We start from the raw sequence: 24,144 nt of genomic DNA, 5'->3' as shown, positions 1-24,144 counted from the left end.
CCCTGTAGAAGATGGTAGGGGCAGGGGCATGTTGTGAATAAAGGCACACAGCTGGGGAAAGGGAAGAGGGGGCCCAGTTTGTCTGCAGAGGCAGGTTGCAGTGAGTGCTCCAGGAGGAGGTAAAGGCTAGGTTGAGGCCATATTCTGAGAAGCTCAAGAATGCCAACCCCAGGGCTTCTGATCTTCTCCTGCAGGCAGAGAGGGCCACCTGCGGCTGAGCTTTGTGACTCCTTGCTTGGCACCCAGGCACTCGCTGTAGGAAAGGCTTCTGGGGGTATTCATGTTGTGGATCTGGCGAGGAGGAAGGGAGTTCCTAGAAACATAGGGTGTGTGGTCTGGTGGGCAAGGCGACACACAGAAGTTCCAAAAGTTCACACTGCTGGTGTTTGCTGGAAGAGTCAGAGCACAGGGGGTGGGGGAGGGGGGGACCTGGGCAGGGGGATGCAGGCAAAGCTTCAAAGGGACTGAGCGCCGATTTGGATGCTGGTCTAAGCTGTTGAAAAGAAAGGAAGCCAGTGAAGGGAGAAGCACCCGCCGTGGCTCTTAGGGTTTCTGTCAGAGAACCCGAAAGGTGCGAGAGAGCTGAACTAGGGAAATGGTTGCCTGAGATCAGGAAGCACTGGCCTGTTCTGTGGCTACCTTGGGCTGTGTGTGTGTGTGTGTGTGTGTGTGTGTGTGTGTAATTGTCATTTATTTATTTGAGAGAGAGAGAGAGCGAAACAATGAATTCCAAGCAGTCTGTACTGTCAGGGCAGGGCCCGACGTGGGGCTCAATCTCCTGAACTGTGAGATCCTGACCTGATTTGAAGTCGGGAGACACTTAACTGACGGATCCACCCAGGCACCCCTGGGCTGTATTTATTGATCAGAACTTGGCTGGCAAAGAAATGACTGCTATGAAATCCACAAACATTGGGAAGACTACAGCGCATCCTCGGAACAGGCAAACTTTTGAACTTTCTGTTTGGGTCTCTGTAGGGCAGATGACTCACTTCTGAGCCCCTCCTAACCTCTGTTGGTGATTAGCGGGGCTGAGAGGCCCATGGAGCAGCCCCGCCCTGCAACAGTCCTGCAACAGCCCTGCAACAGAAACAGACCGACTTCCCTGGAAGAGCCTGATTGCAGGAGTGGATTGGAGTGGGTGTGGATAGCTGAGAAAATTTCCAGCACCTGAGCCTCCCGGGTTTGAGCCTCTTTTTGTATGTAAATCCGTGTTGAAGGAACTGTGGGATGGGCCTGGAGTTGGGCCGTAGCTTGACCTTAAAAAGTGCAGTCTCAGGATGACCCAAAGAGGTGCAGGAAATCTGGCCAATGAAATGCATCCACGGTGGTTCTGGGACCTCTGGAGGAGGGCGGGGCCTACTGATCCTGGACAGAGGGATGAGTTACTTACAATAGAAAAGAGACTGTGGGTCTGGCCAGCCTGGACCTGCCCCTGTGCCCACAGGGAGGTGTGCAGGGTAAATCTGGGCGCCTCCTCCCATTTGCTACTGCGTGGGGAAGCCTCAGTAGCAGCCAGGGGCCTGACCAGGGGGGCCCTGTGTGCGTGCCTGGTGCAGATGGGGCCGTTGGGCTTTTGCTTGGAGCTCAGGGTGACCTCTGGAATTGCCTTTCTGCCTTTATTCTCTTGAGTCTCGGATTACTCTGTGTTCTGTGACCTTGGGCGCAAGCCAGGCACCCAGTAAAGGTGACCCAGCCAGCAAGGCACACTCACGTTGTCTCAGCCTCTTCAAGGAAGGGCTCCTCAGCAGACAGGAAACCACCCTCCTCTGGCATGTGGGAAGCCCAGGGAAGAAATTCCTTCTGCAGAGGGCCACCTCCCAACTTTCCCCGCAGCAGATTGGAGGACTTCGGCCTTCTCCCCTGGTTTCCTGTGTGTCACCCCCAGCCCACACTTCCGTTAGGGCTGGGAGAGTAAAATGGCAGTTCCTGTTGAGTGAGGCATGAGTCAGCTAAGGAGAATGGTGGCTAAGTCTTCATAACCTCCAGGCACGGCTATTAAATATTTAAATATCACTACAGTATTGATTGTTTCTCATCCATCTCCTTAGGGAGAGCAGTTCCTGTCTGGGATTCAGATAATAGCAATGCCTTGGATTCAGACAAACTCCAAAGAGCTCAAAGGTGCTATATAAGTCTTACCTGAAGTTATATCATCTCCTCCCTAGAGCTTGTTTCCAGGAATGGGGACAGATTGGGTTCTGCCCATTTTATAGACAGAGAAGATGACCCATGTGGGTGGTCTGACCTGCTGACTGGCACCCTGGGCCTGGAATCCTTGTGTCCTGGCTCTTACTCTCACTGGTCATTTTCTCTGCTCCCCATTTTCCTTCTCCTCATAGGCTCTCTCATTCTGCCTGCTGGGGATAGGCATCAAACAAGATAGCCCAGGCCCCTGCTTCCAGAGCTTAATTCTTGGAGAGGAGACAGTGGACAAGAACCCAAATTGGCAGGGAAGGCCTCTCCAGGAGATTGACCTCCTAGTCAGTGTCCAGGTCCTGGGTCCCTGGGCCCGGTGGGAGCAGAGCAGATCTAGCCTAATTGTGGATTGGCCCTTACTGGTCACAGATCTGTCTTTCCTCGGAGGACAGTTATCAGGATAAATATACCCAGCTCCCCATTCCTGGGGAGTTACTCACCATGTAAAAGTACCCCGCTGTGGATTAGATTACCTCTGCTCTAACTGCTCATGTGCTCAGGGCTGGGGGAAGGGGGACCCGCCTTCTTGTCCTACTCTCCTTCCTAATCTGGAAGAGTCTCAGCAAAGGGGCTGAGATGAGACCATCCCTGAGGAGCTGTTCCTGCTGTTTACATAGCAACTTCTTTAGGAAGGGCCGAGCCTGCTCACTGCTTGGATCCCTGAGCTTGGGCGTCCTTCGGAAGGCTGGGCAGCTTCTCCTCTGACACTTGAGGCCAGCCGCCCCAAGCAGGTGGTCAGCAGGGGGGCTGCAACCTTCCTGGTCCAGAGTTCTGAACCCAGCAGGATAGACAGTGGGAAAAGAGCTTGCTGAGCCAGCCTGATCTCCTGTTAAATGGCAGGGATGCACAGCTGGCCCTGGGCTGTCGGGAAGGCCCTTGTGCCATGGCAGCCTCTTGCTGCCTGTGCCGGAGCTCTCAGGGTGGTGCCTGCTGCTCCTTCTTTCTGCTTGTCAGCTCCTAAGGAAACTGTGCCAGCCCTCGCCCAGGGTGACGAAAGCTGAGTTAAGGCCTGCAGAAAGAAGGTGGGTGAGCAGTCTTGAAAAGATTGAATTCTTACTGGGGGCTCTCCTAGGCCAGGCCTCAAGAATACATGGCATTTTGAGGTGGCCAGGGGACCCCCACCTCCTCTAGTTCAGCCTAGCTCTGCCGATAGAGGAGTGGCCAGCGGCCCAGCATTGGGGCCTGTCTGGCAGGGGGAGCCTGTGAGCTCTGGGAAGGGATGATGCCCCCACATATACCTGCCCCATCTGTGGGGATGAGGTGGGGAGGCTTCTGCAGGGTGACTTTGTTTTCCACAGAGTGGTGCCCCTAACCCTCATCCAGGATGGCAGCATCCTTTGCCTCAGGCACGGGATAAGAAGGAGAGGTGCTTTCTCTTGCCCCGTCAGGGCTAACCATCTCTCTGGGAGCCGGCTCCCCTAAGTTTAGCAGTGTACCGTATGTGCTACTCCAGGGACAGTGCTAAGCAAGCACTGTGTATCCATTTTTCTCATGTTATCCTTGCTCCTGTGAGTAAAATGATAGGATTCCCATCAGACAGACAAGGAAACTGAGGCACAAGAACCTTTAAGCAGCCCAGCTGAGCAGCTCGGCCATTGAGCAGAGTGTGTGACTCAGAGTACCCCTGTGCAAGATCTAACATCAGTGTCTTTGGAGCCCGGGAGGAGAGACTAGAACAGTTGTGGGTCCTCCCTGACCCACACCCCCTACCCCCCACCCCCACACTGAGGGAGTCTGGTGGACAGACCTTTATCTCTTGGCATCTGTCCAGCTGTAGCTCTGCTCTTGACAGTCTTTATCACACACTCAGAGGTGGCCAGGGCTTGGGTAGGAGGAAACCAGGCTTGTGAAGGAGTCTCACTTGTTTTTATACTTCATTGGGGGTGGAGGTTGAAGGGGGTTCATTGATTCTCTTTAACTCATTATACGGTGTCGTGTGTCAGTGGGTCAGCCAGGGTCCCCAGAGCTGCAGTCCTGGGAGCATGAGGCGGGCAGGGGCTGCCCCTGTCCTGCGTCCCCGGGCTGGTTTGGGAATGTGAGGGGCGCAGCTGCAGCTTGCATCTTGGAATGCGGGCAGACCGGCCCCTCTATCCTCCTCTCCCTCCCTGGGCAGCCAGCCGTACGGTACGCCTGCGTCTTAACCCCCTCGGGGCTGCAGACCCCGAGGCCCCCCCCCCCCCCCCCCCAACTCGACCCGCCTGCCGCCTGCCGGGAAGGGCCTCTTCGCTTCTGCCCGCCCGGTGCTGCGAGCCACCCAGGCCGCCTGTCCCCAAGCAGCCTCAGAGCGGCCTCTGGACCCGAAGGCGCTTCTGATCTGAGCGGCTGCTTGGGCCCAGGCGCGGCCGCGGGGTGGGGACGGGGCGCCCGCTGGCGCTGCGTCTGCGGAGGGGCGTGCGTCCCTGTGGGTCTCCGGGGCCCTCGCGGGGCTGCGTCACTCTTGGGTCGCGCCTTCAAATGGTGTGCCCCAGGCACGGGTGAGAGGTTTGGCACCCAGGCCTCCTCGTGCTCCTCCCGTAGCTGCTCCTTCCTTCCAGCTCAGCCGAGCTTTCTCGAGATTGAAGCTTCCCCAGGGAACCCCTGACCAGGGGCTCCCGGGTCTTCCCCGGCTCGAAAATTCGGTGGTTGCGCCGAGTTTACCTTTGGTTACTGCCTGCGGCAGGAAGCTGACGGGCCAGTAGCGCCCTCTGGCGGGAAGCAGCGGACGGACCGCACCCTTTCCTCGCCAGGGCATAGCTGGGTGTCCTTTGCCCGCGGTGGGTTGGAAGTCTTTGCACCGAGCCAGCCATCCCTTCCCTCACCTACCTAGAGAGGAGAACCCTCCTCCGACACACACGTTGGATGGAAGTGCAGGACATGCACCAGCTGGCCCAGAGAGGCAAAAAGCCTGCAGAATGTAGGGCGGTTTCTTCCAGAAAAGGAACGGGAAGCCCCAGGAAGAGCCTCCTTCCGCAGAGTGGCTTGGGTGCTCCTAGTGGCTCTGACTTGTTCTGGAGGTCTCAGGCTTGGAGCCAGAAAGTTAGTGGAGAAATGCTGAGGAAGTTTGAAGCTTTCCTTAGCCTGGATGAGGGAGCCCTCACTGCTTCAGATCCTGCTTCTGTGTATCTGGAACGTATTCTACAAACACTGGGAGGGGGGAAAGTGTTCCAATGGGCACCATTTTCTCTGACCCCTTTTTTGGGATCTGAGTAGGACACTGAGCCTGGCCCCCGAGTGTTTAGAGCTAAGTACCAGGCAGTAGCTGTAGCTGAAAACTGGGGGACTCACCCATGTGGTGCTGCTTGCAAGTGGACTCCCTTGATCAGTCCTCTTCCTGCTGCCTCTGTTTACTCAGCAGGGGAGGAGTTTGCCGAGCTTTTGCAAGGAGACTTTGGCCTGTAACCATTTTCTAGGCCATGGGGACATAGCAGTCTTCTGCACCTATAGGAATCCAAAGTAGAGGCCAGAGTCCTCCTTGGCTGCCTCCTCTATTCCTGGCTCCCTTTCTTGAGGCATTTGGGGGAGCCTGTGGGGGGACAGTGATGCCAAGTCCTGTGCAGTCACTGAGCAAAGACGGTGCAGAGAGAGAAGGAAGCTACACCAGAGGCCCTGTGGCTTGCTGGCTTGTGCGTGCGCTCTCTCTCTCACTCAGATAGACGCAAGTTTGATGTGCTCTCTCCCAGGCATCCACACAGGTTTCACTCTGAATGTTACTTCATCACTTTGTTTTTCTCTTCCAGATTGCCCTTGTCATGTTTTGCCCAGATTCTACCCATAGAACATGTAGGAGAAGTCAGTACTTTGCATCCTATCCTGATCTCCTTAGAGGAAGATGTTTTTCACAATGTCCCAAAACAAATAAGATCTGATGTTTGTAGCTTCCCATGTAGCGTAGCATCTGCTGGCTTATATAAACCTTACACCAGTGCTGCGAGGTAGGAATCACACTTGCCAAGGCAACTGAGGCTGGCTCAAGGAAGTGAAGGCATTTGCTGTTTGGCCGTGGATAGTAGATAGAGGAACTGAGACTTGAACTCTTGGGATCTTTTGTTTCTGTCCCCTAGGGCTGCTCCTTTTGACCAATAGATGTATCAGTGTTCAGAAGAGTCAAGTGAGGGGCTCCTGGGTGGTTCAGTGGGTTAAGCGTCCGACTTCGGCCCAGGTCCCGATCTCCTGGTTTGTGAGTTTAAGTGCGCCACGTTGGTCTCGCTGCTGGCAGTACAGGGCCCGCTTCAGATCTTCTCTCCCTCTCTCTCTGCCCCTCCCCCACTGGTTTCTTTCTCTCTCTCTCTCTCTCTCTCTCTCCCCCCTCTCTCTCTCTCTTTCCCCACACACACACACCCCGCTTCTCAAAATAAGTAAATAAACTTAAAAAAAAAACACACAAGTGAAATTATAAACCAGACTTAGAGTCAGCTCATGACTAGGGGGGATGGGGTATTCGAGGCAGAGGGCAGTGGAGGCCCTCACTCAGAGGGTCTGATGGAATGGGTTAACCATTTGTCTTCTACTGAGTGTTTGGAGCCTGAGAGAGCCAAGTTCAGATCCTGGCTGTGTCATGGCAGCAAGCTTCAGCAGCATGGGGACGTGACTCTATCTACCTCTCTGAACCTCACTTTCCCCTCCGTGCTAGTTTTGCTGTGAGGAGGAAGGGAAGGAACACAGGTAAAGCTCCTGGCATGTGGTGGGTGGTCAAGCATGGCAGCTACTCCTTTTAGTCTCACTGGTATTGCACTTGTTGCCTGCTCTAGGGAGCCCTTTGGGGTTTTCCAGCTGGGGGTTGCCCCTGCTGGATTGGGCCCAGAAGAAATGGGGATGCTGCGTGAAGCCAGGGCAGCAGGTGCGGCTGTGCAGAGGCCACTGGGATTGGCCCTGGACGCTGGGTCCTTTTCTGTCATTACCTGGGTGCACACTGACTGTCTCTAGTTCTGATTTGGTAGAGACAGGAAGCCAGACATCTCCTAGAGGATCCGGAGTGGGAGGGGGCTGCAGGAACTTCCTTGGAAGTCAGGAGACCCTTGTGCTGCGCTACTGGCCCCAGGGTCCTGGGCCTTGTGACAAGCTCCCCCTCTGACCAGCTGGGTAGGGGCCAGGGGTAGGTGTGGCCAGCCTTGGGGGTGGGAGGACGGGGCAGGCACCTGGGGGAAGGTGTGGGCCCCCCTTGCTTCCCTTTGCTGAGCTGGGGTAGGGTTGGGGACAGAGCCCTTAGGAAGAATGAGACTGGTAGCTCTCTGATCCTGGGCGCTGACATTCAGGAAATTGTGCTGTTTAAATGTGGCATCATGTCGTGATCCCAGCAGACTCTTGCAGGCCAGATTTTTGGGGTTTGGGGCTTCTGAAGAGCCAGACAGTCCTGTCTGTCACTGGCTTTGTTATCTGGGAAAGCCCCATCACCTGTTGAAGCCCCTTTTCCCATCTGCAAAGGGAGGATCAGAATTCCAGGTTTATCCAGGATTAGGATTAACAGAGAGACCATGTACACACAGTGCCTAGCACAGTGCCTGTTACTAGTAAATGGCAGTAGGCACAGCCATTGCTTTCTGATATGTAATATCCTAAGGCCCACAGGGACTGAGCGTCATTCCTGACCCTCAGCAGGTCGGCAGGGAAGTGAGAGTGAGCAAGTCCCTGAACATGGTAGGAATGAGGGTGTGGTGTTGGGGCCAGGCTCTCTGGGCTGTGGGGCTGTTGAGGGTCCCAGGAGGGGAGGATTGAAGTTGGGGGGTTTTCCGCAGTTCCTACTCCTGCCCCTCCAGCTGTTCCCTCGTCTGGGGACTGGGGAGATCCAGGGCCCCCCTGTTGGCTGCCTGGTGCCAGAGTAATGGAAGCTTGTACTCGATTCGGCTCCCTTGCTGCTGTTAAAAGCAGAGTAGTGGGGCCCTGGAGTCTCTGGGGCCAGGCTGCTTGCCAGGCTTCCGCAGAAACAGCCTACAGAGCAGTCCTGCCCCCTGCTTGGCTGAGGGGGTGGGGAACACTGCACCAGCCTCGACCAGCCCCCACCTCCTCGCGTACCTCACCCCAGTAGCCCAGAGCCTTGCCCAGAAGTCTCAGGAGGAGCTCGGAGCCTGGGGTTTTACTTCTACCTAGCCAGAAAGGCAGGTACCACACCCCCGGGACTGCTCTAGTCGGGGTGGGGGGGGGTGGGGGGGGGCACTGAGAAAGCCTAAGCTCCTGGAATTTAAGTGGGACCTGGCACTGCCTGGGCCCCTCCCCGTGACGTGTGGCCCCTCCCGCCCATTCTCCCCGCCTTGCCCTGTGAAGTCAGAGTGCCAGGCAGGCATTTCTGACTTCCAGCCAGCCAGCTGCACAGCCCTGTCGGCAGGGAACACAGGTGCCTGACTGCCAGAGGTAGGAGAGCCCCAAAGGCAGCCCACGGAGCCTCCATGGCACCTTCAGTCCTGGGCTGGGGAGAAGAGGTCAGTTTTGGAAGCTGGTTCTTAGCCAGACTGGTCTGGGCTGACAGTTTCCTGTCCTGAGGCTGGTTATTTCTCCCAGGGGTGGGGCAGGTGCTCAGAAGTCATTAACTCTTGGGTGCAGCAAGCAGGCAAGGCACTGCCGCTGGACTGTGCGGTCCAGGATCCCTGGTTCCTACCGGCTCTCTGCCTGTTCTCTCCACAGACGCCCTGCTGGCAGACTTGGAGTCCACCACCTCCCACATCTCCAAACGGCCCGTGTTCTTGTCTGAGGAGACCCCCTACTCATACCCAACTGGAAACCACACATACCAGGAGATTGCCGTGCCGCCCCCTGTCCCTCCACCCCCATCCAGTGAGGCCCTCAATGGCACGATCCTTGACCCCTTAGACCAGTGGCAGCCCAGTGCCTCCCGATTCATCCACCAGCAGGTAAGGTGGGGGCAGTGGCTGGAAGACAGGGAACAGAGGCTTCGGGACTGTAGGCGTTTGGGGAACCGGGGGAGGAATGGGGTCGAGGGAGAGGGAGAGGGGCCAGGAAATATCCAGGTCTCCCAGATGCCACGTGAGGGGGCAAGTGACCAAGTGTTAATCACCTGTCTCCCAGCCAGAGTGGAAATTCCCTGGTGAGACTGTCTGTGAGCAGGAACCTCCTGGGGGTGACTCGGGCTCTTCCTTCTCCTCCCCTTGGGGGAGGCTCTGAGCGTTCTCTTCCCTGCAGCCTCAGTCCCCGTCACCTGTGTACGGCTCCAGTGCCAAAACTTCCAGTGCTTCCGTCCCCCAGGACGGCGGCGGCCCTCCATGTCCCCGCGCCGGTGAGGAAGAGCACGTCTACAGGTACTGCCCCGGTACCTGCCTGCCTGTCTCCTTCCCCTCCTGCTTCCAACAGCCCGCAGAAGGCCCTGAGGCTCCCGGCCAGCTCCTAATGCCTCTGGACTGGCCCGGTGGCCTCAGCATTGCCATCTCCACGCAGCCGCAGGGTTGGGTTGTCACAGCACCTTGTGTCTTTGAGGAACTGAGGCAAGACTTTTTCCTCCTCTCTTTTTACCACATCCCTTCCTCCCTCTCTAATCTCTTGCTGGGGGGAGACTTTGTACGCCTTCTGCCTTATTCTCCTTGAGAATTTGGAGGCCACCAAAACTACGGGGGTGGGACGCCTCTCACTGTGACCTCCCCTTTGCCTCTCAGTTTCCCCAACAAGCAGAAGTCTGCCGAGCCTTCACCCACAGTGATGAGCTCCTCCCTGGGCAGCAACCTTTCTGAACTTGACCGCCTGCTGCTGGAACTGAACGCTGTGCAGCATAACCCCCCAGGCTTTCCTGCAGGTAGGACTGAATCCCTGTACACCCTCCTGCCCCCTCCAGATCCACCTGGCCTCTGGATCCCCAGAGGGGTCAGGGCTGACCAGCCTTTCTCTCTCACTCTTCCAAGATGAGGCCAACTCCAGCCCCCCACTGCCTGGGGCTCTGAGCCCCCACTGTGGCATCCCAGAGAGTAACAGCCCATTGGGGGGCAAAGCTGGGCCCCTGACCAAAGAGAAGCCCAAGTGGAATGGGGGCCGTGGTCTGGAGGACGTGCGGCCCAGTGTGGAGAGTCTCTTGGATGAACTGGAGAGCTCTGTGCCCAGCCCAGTGTGAGTATCACCGGGCTCTCCCGGCAGGGAAGGTCTCACCCAGCCAGTGCCCATGCCCCGGTGTCTGTCCACTTAGCCGAGTTGTCACCCATTCCCTCTGTGAGTGCCTGTTTTTTGCCAGGCCCCGTACCTGGCGCTGGGGGGTTAGTGGAGTCCCATGAACACCCTCCCTGCCTCCAGTGAACCACCACCTATCAGAAAAGATGACATTGTGCATGACAAGGGCGCCCATAGCTTAGTGGCTGTCTGCACAGGCTTTGGAGCCACACTATAAGGGTTCACATATTGGTTCTGTCCTTACTAAGCATCGTCTCTCAAGCCTTAGTTTTCCTGTCTATAAAATGGGATGAAGGGATATAGGACAATGGTGATAAGATCACCTACCTCAATGGGATGAGAGCCAATAATACGTGTCAAGTGTTTGGAATGGTTTCCGGCTCATAGCACATGATGCACGTGGTAAGGGCTTACTGAATGTTAGCTCTTCTTGCTGTTACTGTGTTGCTGGAACAATCTCACATGTACATCCAGTGTCGTGGGGGATACGCAAGGGATGAACAAGTCCTTTATCCCATTTGGGCTTGTTTAACAGGCAAGCTTGAAGCTGGGTTGGCAGGCCCAGAGGTGTCTTCCTGGGGAAGGTGCCCCCTGAGCTGCCCTCCCTTCTCCCGTGCCGGCCGCTCACCTCCGCTCTGGCCCCCAGGAGAGATCGGGAGCTGGCGGGCTTCTGTAGAGTCAGGGGCGGGAGGACCCCGCTGGGAGAGCAGAGATGTTGGTACCCTGAAGAGGAGAGGGCCACTCTGGGGGCACGTGGAGCTGACCCCGGGGCCCTCGCTGATGCCGTGCCTGCCCTGCAGCCCTGCCATCACTGTGAACCAGGGCGAGGTGAGCAGCCCTCAGAGAGCCACCTCCAGCCAGCAGCAGACACGCATGTCGGCCTCCTCTGCCACCAGGGAGCTGGACGAGCTGATGGCCTCGCTGTCGGATTTCAAGGTGCCCCAAGACCCCTCCTCTCCCCCGCCCTGCCCCCTCATTCTTCTCCTCCTGTACCTCAGTGTGAGTAGCCAGAACTCAGTCCCTCAGCGTCCGGGTGCCTTGCCCTGAGCCGGGGGCCTGGAAATGCTCTGGCCTTGCCGGGATGCGGGAGAGGGAGGGTCCGGCCAGGCTTCATGGGGACTGGGCTGCCTCACAGCCTGTGAAGGCAGAGAAGCACTTTGCAGGGACATTCCTTCCTCCCGGGTTGCTCCCAGCTCCCAGCCACCCAGGCAAGGGGATCAGGAGGCTGGGACAAAGGGCTCTGTGTTGATGGTTGCTCTTAGTGGGGGAGGGCATTCTCTGATGGGCCATGTGGGACTGGGATCCTGTGCCTGAGAGGTCATTTGCCCTGGAGTCCCGTCTCCCACGCTGGCTAGCTGTCCTCAACACGTCCTTTTTCTTTCTGCCTCTGGCTCCTGAATCCATAGGCCTCCAGCCATCAGCCTCCCTCTATCCTTCTCCCCAACTCTCCACAAGCCTCTGAGTCCCCATAGGTTCTGTCCTAACCTGTCAGGCTACTGAGCTTGTTCTGCACGAGACCTCCCTTCCCCTCCCATCCTGGGCTTCCTGGGCTTCCTGGGCCTGCCAGGCCCAAGATGTTTTATTTAGAAGATGCAGTGCCTCCATGGGGATTGATATTGACTGATCTCCAACAGTTGCTGACTTCATCCTTCCACGTGGGTCTGCCCGAGACCTTTGGGGCATGATACAGGGAATCTGAGAAGGGGAGCAAGCAGTCTGAGTGCTCTTGGCCCTGAGTGTACCTCCAAGAGTCCCTCCAGCTGGGGATTCATAGTGGGGGATGGGAGCTATGTGGGCTTGTGACCCTCACGGTTCTAAGTGGTGAGTAGCCACTGTCAGACTCTTAACGGTGTTGGACTCTGGTGTTGGCCTTGGAGAGCCCTGCCCTCCTTCCCTTTAGGCTCCTTTTGCTTTCTGAGACAGCCAGGGTCGTAGTGTCCTACAAGAAGCTGCACTGGTTCTAGCTGTGCCCTGAGAGCAAGGTCTTGGGGGCCATAGGAAGGGTAGGGTTGTCTGGGAGAGACAGCCACGTTGGACCAGGTTTGGCAGAGGAGGGCAGCTGCCTGCGGCCGACTCTTTCTCGATCGGTGCTTGGGCTAACCTCCTTGGCCACCTGTCTCCTGTGGTCCACTTCTCCATAGCGTTTTCTCCCTTGTACCTACTCTGACTGGGGTGGTCCCACAGGCATGGCTTTGACGGGAGCCAAGGATGTGGAGCCCAGGAACACCTTTTTGGGGTCTGGGGTCTTTTTCTTAGGCCAGTACTCATGCTTCACCTTCATAGCCACCTCGGCGTAGTCTAGGTCAGTGTTGATGGTGGCTCTCAGAGCCCTCAGCCCAAGCCCATCCCTTGCGGTGAGCGCCTCCCCTCCCCTCTCCCGTCTATCTCTCCTCTCCCTTCTGTCTTTTGTCTTTCTCCTCCTCCAGACCAGCTCCTCTGCTGTGGCCTTGAGCTCCCCAGAGCTGCTGCCCAAACCAGCTCCATCCCCACACCTCATACGTTCTCCTCCTCCTCCTCCTCCTCCTCCTCCTCCTCCTGGGCCCTCTGTATTCTTGCCATCCATTACCAAACCCTCCTCTGGAGGCCACAGTCCCAGCCAGGAGGTCCTCTGCTCTGAGGACACTGATAATGGACGGGGCCTTCTACCTCCTGTGGCTCCCAACTGGCTTGATTTGGCTGGCCTCCGGGTGACGCCTGATACTCCCAACTCAGGGTCTCCCTCTGTGGAGGGGTCTCTGGGGCCATTAGGTGCAGAGAGCCAGACTCAGGTTTGGAAAGATCTACCGAATCTTATAAGTGAGCTTTCCGGGGGCCCCCCCTGCCACATGCTACCCGGCCAAGCTGGGTATATAGGTCCCCAGGAGCCTGGAGCCCCCCACGGGCTGTTGGCCAACCCTTTGTACCCAGAGGAGGCCGTGGCTGCCACTCGGGAGCAGCCATGGGCTTTGGAGGCGCTCAGGCCTGAGACGCCCCACGGAGCCACATGCAGCTTCCAGGAAGTAACTGAGCCAGCTGTCGTGGCCGTGGACCGTCAGGCCATCTTCCCAGATACCTGGAGTCTCACCAAGGAATGTGGACAGCGGAAGCAGAGGGCAAAGCCAGAGCCAGGGGAGCTGGAAAGCAGCGGCCCGGCCCCAGTTGGCAAGGAGCAGTTAGGTGGACAGACACTCATGAAGGGAAGCCTGGTCAGGCCAACCCAGGGACCTGAGACCCCCAGGTGGCCAGAGGGCGTCACTGAAGCTGCTGCCAGGAGGGAACAGTCGGAGCTTCCACCTGCCGTGGTCATGGACACGCCCAGCACCACTGAGAGGATTTCCACCTCAGGCCAGGCAGGCGCAAGCTTGCACGGCTGCTAGGCATGGTCCTCTGCCGGCCCAAGTGTGGGCCCCTCCTGCCTAACCGCATGTAGCCTCCCACTCTGCATGTCTGCTTGGGCAGCAAATCCGAAGATCGCGTGGCCTGTGACCCTGATGACCAGGATTCAGCAGTGGAATTCTCTGGGCCCTGGAATGATCTCTTAGTGGCAGTCACCTCTTGCTCGTTTAAGGCTTTTTCCTTTAGATGGGCTCCTCCTTTCTGATGTGATGTGTGCAAAATGGTTAAAAGCATGGGCTTTGGAACCAGATAGTACTGAATATAAACTGTGCTTCCAGTACTTGCTACCCTGTGTGACCTTGGGCAACCCCCCACCAGCCTCAGTTTTCTCATCTTTAAAATGGGGGTAATAGTAGGGTACCTGCCTGGCTCGTCAGAGCATGCGACCCTTGATCTTGGGGTCGTGGGTTCAGGCCCCATGTTGTGTGTGGAGCCTACTTAAAAAAAAAGAGAGAGAAAATGAGGGTATAATAGACCATTTCCCCCCAAGGTTGTCCAGAGGATTAAATGAGATAATGCCTGTGAAGTGCTGAGAATACAGCATGTGGTCCTCAATAAGCCACGGCTAATGTTACTGTTTTTATGTGCTTCTTGCGTGATTAAAATTTTATGTCCTCTCCCAAAACAAAGTAAAGCAAAAACAAAAAAGCCAAAACCACTACAAACGAGCAGGTTATAATATACATAAGGAAAAAATTAAAAGATTTATTGGAAGAAAGATCACGTTTTTCTATTTCAGATCAAAAAAAGAAAGAGCCTTATGCCTTTTCAAGAATGTCCACTTAACATCCTTTCAAATAATGTGATAACCCTGTAAGGCAGCCAAGAAAGTACTCTAACCCCATTTCAAGGATAGAGAAGCTGAGGCCCCTGGAGGTGAAGTGTCTTGCCCAAGGTCATTGCCGACATGGAGGTGAGCGCTGGGTGGAGGGAGTCTGCTCTGCCCCCTGCCTCCACCTCACCCCAGCTTGGCTCTTTTCTGGCAGTTTTGTCCTGCCTCTTCCCTGGGGCACCTGAGTGTGGACTGAGCAGCATCGGCTGAGCCCAGAGTGGGACTGTGACGGCTTCCCCCTCCCCCCTCAGATCCGCTCTGTGATCAGGAGGAGCCGGGAGACGGGCCACGCGCACCCCATGTCCCGGGAGCCCTCCCCTCGCCGCCGGCTGGACCCCGCCACCCTGAGCAGGACCCCATCCCAGGAGCGGCTCATCGCAGAGCTGCAGGGTCGGCTCGGCATCCAGCCGGAGGCAGAGGAGGCAGCGGGGGCAGCGGGGGCCTCTGCTGAGGACTGGCTGACTGAGGGCGTCATCATCACTGTGCAGCCTCGAGGGAGGCGGGCTGGGGGGCAGCTTGTAGAGAAGGTAGCGAGGAGGTGCCCGGGGCTGGGCCAGGGCCAGGGTCAGGGCAGTAGGCATCCCGATTCTTCCCCAGGATGGCTGGAGGGGAGATGTGGGGTGTGTGGGGAGGTGGGGGGAAGGGGGTCCTGCACCCTGTGACCTGGTGAGGCTGGCCTCATGGCCTCATGGCCTCATGACCTCATGCTTGGTGCCAGGGTGGGAAAGCCCAGGGGGAGCCTGGGGATGGCGCCACACCCTGCTCCTCTGCTCTGCTTCATCTCTCTCCCTCCTTTCTTCTTCCCAGGTCGTCTTCCCTCCCGGCTCCCCTGTTCCCCTGAGAAGAACCTTCTCTGTTCTGGCTTCTCCTCCTCCTGTCCCTTTGCTCCAGCAGCGTAAAGACTCCTCAGCCAGCAGCCCTTCTCCCCCACCCAGCCTGCCCGGCCCCTCCTCCCTGGGGCCCTCCGCTCTTGCCCGAGGTTCCCCTGGGGACTCGAGTGCTGTGGCAGGGCTGCAGGAGGAGGGTGTGAAGGGCCCCACCCCTCCCCCTCCTGTACCCCAAACTTGGAGGTCCGTGGGCTGCCAGACCGACGAGGACCCGCTCTTCCCCCCGATGCAGGCAGGCCTCCCTGTCCCCGTCCTGCTGCCTGGGCCTTGTCCCTCCCCTGCACACTTGCAGGCCCCCCCCCCCCACACACACACACACCCTGTGGCACACTCCCCCATCCCCGCCCCTGTGCACACGTCAGGACAGTACCACAGTCCTTCCGTAGACCTCGCTTTGACCCGGGACCCTCTCTTAATCTGCCGTTCACTCTCCCAGCCCTTTGATGTCATCTGTCCTCTTGCTCCCCGATGCGGCTTCTCTCTGCCTGTTCCTTCCTGATGTCCCTTGGTCCTGCCCCACCCTCCTCTGAGGAAGCCATTCCCAGAAGGGAAAGCAAGCCTTCTCTCCCTCCAGCCCCTAGACCAGTATCTGGAAGGCCTCTTTGCTCCTGGCCCCAGTCACCTTCCTTTCCTGTGTCTGTGCCTTTAGCTGGCTCACCTTTCTCCCCTTCTTCACATCTGCCTGGGCCATCCTTCTCTAGACTTTTCCTCCTTATTTTGGTACTTCCAGTTGGGGGGTGGGGGCGGGATCTCTTATCTCTCTTAGATTCCCTTTTGTGAAATGGTCCAATTCCAAGATCTCTTTTTCTTTCTTCCTTAATTAAAAACAATTTTCTTGTCCTCGTTTCCTCCCCTACCCAAGATCCAGGGCCTGGAACAGATTGCGGATGGAGAAGCATGGGCGGCCGGCTGGCCTCCGAACGGCAGGCAGAGCAGTCCCGAAGGGCAGGACGAGGGAGGGGTCAGTGCTGAGGCTGGGGGCCTAGGGTCCTGCTTGCCCATTTTCTGGACGTTGGTCAGGCCGGTGGGGTGTCTTGAACCCCTGTGACCACCAGGATCTCTTGTGGATGCCATTCCCACCCTCTGGGCTCTGAAGGCCCTGGAAGAGGTGGCCCTGCTTGCCTCTATCAGCCCAAATGTCCAGGAGGGAGAAACTCCCCCAGTGCCGCGGTGCTGCAGACGTCGTCCCCAAGCCTGGAAGTCCTGACCACCTCTCTCCCTGTCTCCACAGTTCATGGCCCAGGGGAAGACAGGGAGCAGCTCTCCCCCTGGGGGGCCTCCAAAGCCTGGAAGCCAGCTGGATAGTATGCTGGGGAGCCTGCAGTCTGACCTGAACAAACTGGGGGTCGCCACGGTTGCCAAAGGGGTCTGCGGGGCCTGCAAGAAGCCCATTGCCGGGCAGGTGATGAAGGTCGAGGTGGAGAGGGGAGGGAGCCGCAGGTGGTCGGACCTCTGCCCCTCAGGGGAGGGTGCTCCACGGCAGGCCAGGGCCCGGAGCCGTGTTCTGCCTCCTTCCTCAGGTTGTGACTGCCATGGGAAAGACGTGGCACCCGGAGCACTTTGTCTGCACCCACTGCCAAGAGGAGATCGGATCCCGGAACTTCTTTGAGCGGGACGGGCAGCCCTACTGTGAAAAGGACTATCACAACCTCTTCTCTCCACGCTGCTACTACTGCAACGGTCCCATCCTGGATGTGAGTCCCTGTCGCGTGGCGGGAGGGCAGCCGTGCTGGCACATTTCTTCTTCGCTATAGTTCGTGCCATCTGATGCTCAGAGAGGTCACTCCCATGCTCGAGCTCACACAGCCAGGAAACGGTGGGGCTGGGATTCAGGCGCAGGCTGGATGCAGGGTCCCTCTGCCTCCCTTCCACCTCCATCCCAGATTCCCTCTGGGGAAGCTCCCAGGAGTTTGGAGCTCCACCCTGATAAGTGGAATGGCATGCTGGTGCCCTCACTCTCCTGCTGTGTGATGTTTAGGGAAACGCTCAACCTCTCTGAGACTGTTTCTTTTCTTATAAGATGGGGGTCACAGTACAGCCTGTGACCTTAACCTTACCATGTGAAGATTCAGGAGAGAGAGTGTGTTGGGCATGTCATTTCCTTCAGTGAATTGGAATTCCCGGTAGTAATCCAAGCACAGTGAGGAGGGACTTCATCTCTGGATGGGCTGGCGGGGGGGGGGGGGGGAAGGTCTTGCCTGTGAGTTTCCACTGTGGAATCTGTCCAGTGGGTTGGCAACTGGGCTCTGGGCCCACGCTTTGCTTTCACAGAAAGTGGTGACAGCCCTGGACCGGACGTGGCACCCCGAGCACTTCTTCTGCGCCCAGTGTGGAGCCTTCTTTGGTCCCGAAGGTACGACTGGCAGGCAGGCCACCTTGCTGCCCCTCCTTCTGCCCCCCACCCCCATCCCCAGCACTGGGGAGGCAGGGGCAGGAGACTTTGCTGATGTGAGAGTCAGGGTGGCTCCTCCTTTGGAAGCCCTAACTCTGCCCCCCCAAACCCCTGCTCCTCAGGGTTCCATGAGAAAGACGGCAAGGCCTACTGCCGGAAGGATTACTTTGACATGTTCGCGCCCAAGTGTGGTGGCTGTGCCCGGGCCATCCTGGAGAACTACATCTCGGCCCTCAACACTCTCTGGCATCCCGAGTGCTTTGTGTGCCGGGTAGGGAGCCCCCTGGCCTACTTGTCTGGAGGGAGCTGGGAGCGGGCAGTGGGGAGAGAAGGCCACCCCTCCGCCCCCCGTGATGCTCTCTGGATCTAACTTGGGCGTCATTAAAGAGGTAGCAGATAGGGGGTACAGTTCCCAGGTCCAGTGGATCCTGGGCCAGAGCTCATACTGAGGCGGGGAGAAACCAAGAAGAGTAAGGTAGACATGTCCCCAAGCCTTGTCCTGTGTGGTGGGCGGCCCTGGCACTGGTCATGTTCGGTAGAAGGGCACGTGAGAATTAAATGAGATCAAGCATTTAGCAGCCTCAGTGGAAATATTGGGCCATGGTCTCCAAACTGCATTCTGGAGGTAATGGGAGTCCACAGATGTTAGAGATCCAGCAAGGGCTTTCAGACCAGATAAGTTTGGAAAACACTGCTCACTGCAAGACTTCTCAGTGCCTTTGACACCCAAGTGTGCAGGTAGGTTTCTGGGCACAATGTTATAGCCACTTGCCCAGGAGCCCAGTAAGACCTGTGTTTGAATCCAGGCCCTGCAACTTAGTAGATGTGTGACTGTAGGCAAGTCACTGAACTTCTAGGTCTCAGTTGCCTCTTCTGTTGGGAGAATCCAGTGAGCGTTTGGTGCAGCACGTGGCACATAGGAAACGCTCAGCAAGGGGGAGTCATGACCTTGACGGACTTCTGCCCATGCCAGTGGCAGATGTCCCAGCCTGAGCCCCCTTTCCTGTGCCCCACCCCCCTCTTCTGCCTGGCAGGAGTGCTTCACGCCCTTCGTCAACGGCAGCTTCTTCGAGCACGATGGGCAGCCCTACTGTGAGGTGCACTACCACGAGCGGCGAGGCTCACTGTGCTCTGGCTGCCAGAAGCCCATCACGGGCCGCTGCATCACCGCCATGGCCAAGAAGTTCCATCCGGAGCACTTCGTCTGTGCCTTCTGCCTCAAGCAGCTCAACAAGGGCACCTTCAAGGAGCAGAACGACAAGCCTTACTGTCAGAACTGCTTCCTCAAGCTCTTCTGCTAGGCACCCTTCATGGCCCCCCCTGCCCTGGCCCAGCCACCCCCCACCCCCCGCAACTGCTACTGTGACCCAGAGGCCTTGCCCAGGGGTGAAGGGGCAAACCTGATCGAAACTGGAACCCGTGTCCTCGGCTGGTGCAGGATGGCAAGAGGGCCCACTCTTCTTTCGCCTGCCAGAGCCTCTGGGCTTTCCTCCTCCTGCAGCCCCCTCCCAGGCTGCCGACTCTTCATCCTCCCTGGACGTGTGTCCCCACCAACCCGCCTGGCCATGCCAGCACCCGACACTGGAGCCATCTCTTACTCATGTTTTGGCAGTGGAGCCAGGGGGAAGGGCAGGCAGGGTCTGATGGGGTCTTTTTTTTATCCTTCTTACCCTGTCCCGACCTGATTATCCTTGTCCTGAGAGTATTGGGGGACACCCAGCTCCCTTCAGACAATGCCAGCATAAATCTATCTATCCAAGGGTGGAAGTGGTCAAGGGGCCACCCAGAAGGTTTCTTGTGCTCCTCCTGTCCTTCCAGTCTCCCCAGGCCTGGGCAACTGCCCCCTGCTCCCCCCATCCCCCCATAACTGCTCTGGTTCTACTGAGAGAGGCCTCTTCAGCAATAATGTTTTATAGTCACTTCCTCCATCTCTGGGACGGCGCGAGGTGGGGAGTTTTGCCCCGTGCCTGGACACTGTACCGACTTTGATAGATTTCTACACTGAGGTTTGAATTCATATCGTCTTGAGTTGCTTTTACTTCTCTATACAAAATGATTTTGAAGAGATTTTAAAGATGTCCCCTTTTGTACTCTCCTCCTCCATGGCCACTTGTCCTGTTGGTGACAATGGCCGTGGCATGGCATTTGCCTTGTACTGAGGGCTTGGGGTGGGGAAGCAATTTGTATTTTATTTTTTCTTAGCACAAGCAGGTGAATTCGGAGCAGCTCTCTGACTCCCCTTCCTTAACTTCACGGCTCACCAGGACTGTTTTATATAAACTGCTGTATTTTAAAACCCCTTCCTTACTACCTGGGCCAGCAAGCTCTTAACTGAAACTGGCCTTAGGGTGTCTTGCCCTTTGGGGCCTAGAGTTCTGAACCTCATCTGTCCTGTTCCTGAGAGGGGAGAAGGGGAAAGTACACTTTGGGGGTGCTGCTTCCTGTCCGAGTAAGCCATCAGGAGCATCTGCTCCCCTGTGAACTTTTTGGCAGCAAAGAGAACCTGCCGAACATTCTCGGCCTCCTCACTGCTTCTCTCTGGCTTTTTCTTCTGCCTTCTCAGGAAAGCTGGTATCTGATTTTGACCATTGGTCTTGTTGATTCCACTGGGCCCCGCATTTCCCCAAATTTCCCCTGCCCTCCCTGGAGACTGGAGGTCTGGGGAAAAGGGCCCAAAAATTTTTGCAAGGGGGCCTGATAGGACTCCGGGCAGAGGGGACAGGATCCTGCTAAAGCAGTAGGAAGCCCTCAGAGCTCTGTCCCCCAAGGATGAAACAGGAACAGGCAAGCCTGGTGTTCCAGGTCCGCAGAAGGGGTCCCGGCGGGGGTCTAACGTGAAGATGATCCAGACCACTCCACTAGCTTCATAGCAAAGACTGAGTGTGCCGGGGTCTCAGAAGAGGGTCCCCCTCCTTTGAGACAGGGCTAGGAGCAGCCCCAGTCTGGGGAGGTCAGCCAGGCCCCTCCAAAGGTCTGATGTCTCCACTTCCACCCATAGGCCTTATTGCTCTGTTTACAGTGACTGGCCCCAGGCCCCTCCCTTAGGGGTACTGGGGTTTCTGGGGTCTACCTTCTGGGGCAATGGTTATTTGAGGATTTTATTTTATTTTTTTTCTCTGTAAACTTTTAACCTGGCTTTTCCCCATTTCGATTTCTGTGACTTATGCCAATAAAGTTTGCCATTATTTTCACCTATGCCTAGTGCCTTTTCTTGGTGAGGAAGATCCTGTCTGAGGTAACAATTTAGTGCCAGAAAAGAGACCAAGCCCTCCGCGGATTCATGGAGACCATAGTATGAGAGTGACTCAGTGATGTTCCCCTACTTGAGGCAAAAAGCCCCCGGAACAGATGGGATCCCTGCGTGAGCTTGGCTCTTTTCTCAGCAGTTGGTGAGGAAAAGCAGGGAGAGCAGTGCTGTTGGGCGCTGCATGGATCAGGCCCTGCCTTAGTTTTGCTGTAGATTCCCTGAAGGGCATCCTCACATGGGGTCTGTGGGTGGCCTCACACTCATTTACAGATAAGGGAAGGGGTTCAGAGAGAACTGACGTGCACAACACAATTCTCTGAGTGAGCCCAGAGGCAGGATGTGAACCCAGGGCTTGCCTCTGCCTGGGTTCCTGCTTTGACCAGATGTATCCCCCACCGCCGCCCTACTTGCTGGCTGGGGCGGAGTGAGTGGGGTGGGAACCTTCCCAGCAGAAGTTGGTGGACTTACAGTTGAGGATGGGTCTCTAGTGCCCTCCGGTGGTCATATCCATACTTGCATGCTTCCTCCTGGTCTGAGCCAGAATTCCAGTCTGAGCCAGAATTCCAGTCCTGGGCCCTAGGAGCTTCCTGGATAGCTTTGTTCCCCTGGCTGCTTCGGAATTTACCTGTTCTCTCCAATGCGTTTCCAAAAAGCAGCATGTTGAATTCTAGTTGGAATCTTGATTGACCATTTCACAGAGAGCTCAAGTGGAAATTACCTTCAACTGTTACCCAAAGGTAATGGTGGTTTATTCCTCCAGACCATGCTGGATTTATTTATAGAAATGTATATGGCTCACTTACTGTAATTTGCTTTCTCACCGATTTGCTTTTTCACTCAACTGTACTTTGTGAGTATTTTCCCGTGTCAATAAATATAGATCTGCATCATTTTTAATGGCTTCATGATATTCCATTATATTGATGTACTACAATTAGAGATGATATTTATATCATCAGAGCCAGGATGTCCTTGGAAAGGTACCATATGAGTATGTATATACACGGAAAAGTATAGGTTAGGGAGAAACAGCCTCAGGGTTTGGAGGGGACTGTATAGCATTATGAGGCCCATGGGCTTTGAACTTGCTCCTAGATTTCAGTTCCAAAGCCATTGGGGTTGTTGGGTTTTTGGTTTTGTTTTTTTTTTTTTGGTGTTTTTTTTTTTCCTAAATATTTATTTATTTTTGAGAGAGAGGGAGTATCTGCACATGAGGGGGAAGGGGCAGAAAGGGACAGAGGATCTGAAGCAGGCTCCTTGTTGACAGCAGCAAGACAGATGTGGGCCTCGAACTTGTGAACCTGGAGATCATGACCTGAGGCCAAGTTGGATGCTAATCCTACTGAGCCATCCAGGTGCCCCGCCCCACACCCCAAGCCATTGTTTACTGGTTGAAGGACTTGGGCAAGTTGTTTAACCTCTGTGAATTTTCTCACCAATAAACGGAATTACTAATACTGTACCTCCTCAGGGAATTGTTGCAAAGATTCACAGCAGTAATGTGCACAAAGTACTTAGCCCAATGCTGAGCATGCAGTAATACATTGTCATTAGAAAGAGAGCTTGGCAGTCATTGACTCCAACAGTCCTCTAAACAGCTGGTTATCAGAGGCACTAGGAAACTTTGAAACAAAAATACAGAAATTTGTAACTTGGCCATGTGAAAAGGGTGAAGATAGAAACATGCTTCTGCCCTAGGATCTAAGCTCAATCATTACAAAAACAAAAAAAAAAACAAAAAAAACTATGGATATAGCACAAGTGTTCAAATAAGTGTTGAGGGCATCAGGGTGGCTAAGTCGGCTGAATGTCCAACTCCTGATATCGGCTCAGGTCATGATCCCAGGGTCATGGGATGGAGCCCAGCATGGGGCTGTGTGCTGAGGCTGGAGCCTGGTTAAGATTCTCTTTCTCACCCTCTGTCCCTCCCCTGCGTGTGCGCCCTCTCTCTCTCTTTCTCAAAATAAATAAATAAACATTCAAATAAGTGTTGAATGAATGTATAATAAAATAAACTAGTATTTAGTGACTTCCTCCTACATTCCAGGGATTGTTGTTAAGATATGTGTTACATATCTCATTTAATCCTCATAGCAACTCTTTCTAGAATGTAGATACTTGATTATCCCCATTTTACAGCTAAGGAAAGGGAAACAGGGTCAGTAAGGTGAAATCACTTCCTAAGATGACATAGTTAGCACGTGGTAAGGGTAACAAGGGTAAGGGTAGGTGATGAAGGGTATGGGTCCAGGTCTTCTGACTGCAAAATTTGCATTCATTCATTCAACAAATATTTATTATATGCTTGCTATGTGCCAGACATAAGATAAACGTCTCTGCTTTGTGGGGCCTGCATTCTTGTGGGGAGAGACAGACAACTAACAACGTAGTAAGTTACATACTGTGTTATAAAGTCTAAGTGCTAAAAAACAAAACAAAAAGCAAACAAAACGTGTAAGTGCTACCAAAAAAAAAAAAAAAAAAAAAAAAAAAGAACAGAGTAAGGAAGGAGTGGGGGTGGTGGTAGTGGATTTTGGGGGTAATTTTAAATAGGGTGATCAGCGTAGGCGTCCTTGAGTGCATGATATCTGAGCCAAGACTTGGAGTTGTTACTTCTGTGGATACCAGCAAGGAGCCTTCTAAGAAGAGGGCTAGCTACTACTGCAAGACCATAAAGTGGGAGCATGCTCTGGAAAAACAGGGAAGAGCATTGTCTGGTGGAAGCGAATGAGTCAGTAGGAAAATAAATTATAGGAGGGTAGGTCCAGAGCAGATCATGCAGGACCTTGTAGGGAGTTTTAAGTTTTAGGCTCTTACTCTGAGGGAAATGGGAAGGCTTTGAGGAGTTTTGAGCAGATGAGAAATGATCTAACTTAAGTTTTAAAAGATTCCTCTGTTTTGGTAGGGGGAAGAAGAAACTGTAGACAAGAGACTATGCTGTTTCTAAAGCATATGCAATTATTTCTTAGGTCCACATCGTACTGTTTAGTTTGCGATTTGGCTAGGTGGCAGGAAAAAACTTGAACGCTCAGTTTGCAAGCTCTAGTTCCCACACACAAGCAGCTCCAGCCCAGCAGAGGGCAGCCGCTTTGACAGAGCGCCTCCGGACACCCGGCAGCACCTTTCTTAACCA

The 24,144-nt window shown here is 55.4% G+C and overlaps 1 protein-coding gene across 4 annotated transcripts in view; it reads left to right on the top strand.

The window, feature by feature from the left end:
- PXN (paxillin) overlaps positions 1-20,955 on the top strand; it is a 47,607-nt gene extending 26,652 nt beyond the window's left edge. The window contains exons 2-15 of one of the 4 annotated variants that reach the window (XM_019467278.2): positions 8,794-9,020; positions 9,310-9,425; positions 9,777-9,913; positions 10,020-10,221; positions 11,079-11,214; positions 12,705-13,607; positions 14,737-15,012; positions 15,293-15,604; positions 16,235-16,333; positions 16,604-16,774; positions 16,893-17,066; positions 17,644-17,725; positions 17,887-18,035; positions 18,799-20,955. In XM_019467278.2, the coding sequence (XP_019322823.2) occupies positions 8,794-9,020; positions 9,310-9,425; positions 9,777-9,913; positions 10,020-10,221; positions 11,079-11,214; positions 12,705-13,607; positions 14,737-15,012; positions 15,293-15,604; positions 16,235-16,333; positions 16,604-16,774; positions 16,893-17,066; positions 17,644-17,725; positions 17,887-18,035; positions 18,799-19,065 (3,251 nt within the window). In that variant the 3' untranslated portion in view covers positions 19,066-20,955. The remainder of the gene's footprint in view (positions 1-8,793; positions 9,021-9,309; positions 9,426-9,776; positions 9,914-10,019; positions 10,222-11,078; positions 11,215-12,704; positions 13,608-14,736; positions 15,013-15,292; positions 15,605-16,234; positions 16,334-16,603; positions 16,775-16,892; positions 17,067-17,643; positions 17,726-17,886; positions 18,036-18,798) is intronic. The other 3 variants (XM_053902098.1, XM_053902099.1, XM_053902100.1) reach the window with 3 other exon arrangements.
- Positions 20,956-24,144: the final 3,189 nt, after the last annotated feature.

This window comes from Panthera pardus, unplaced genomic scaffold (assembly GCF_024362965.1).
Source record: "Panthera pardus isolate Hobbes unplaced genomic scaffold, ASM2436296v1 HiC_scaffold_15, whole genome shotgun sequence".
Lineage (NCBI taxonomy): Eukaryota > Metazoa > Chordata > Mammalia > Carnivora > Felidae > Panthera > Panthera pardus.
The sequence above is the reverse complement of the archived record's forward strand: the minus strand, read 5'-3'. Positions and strand labels throughout refer to the sequence as shown.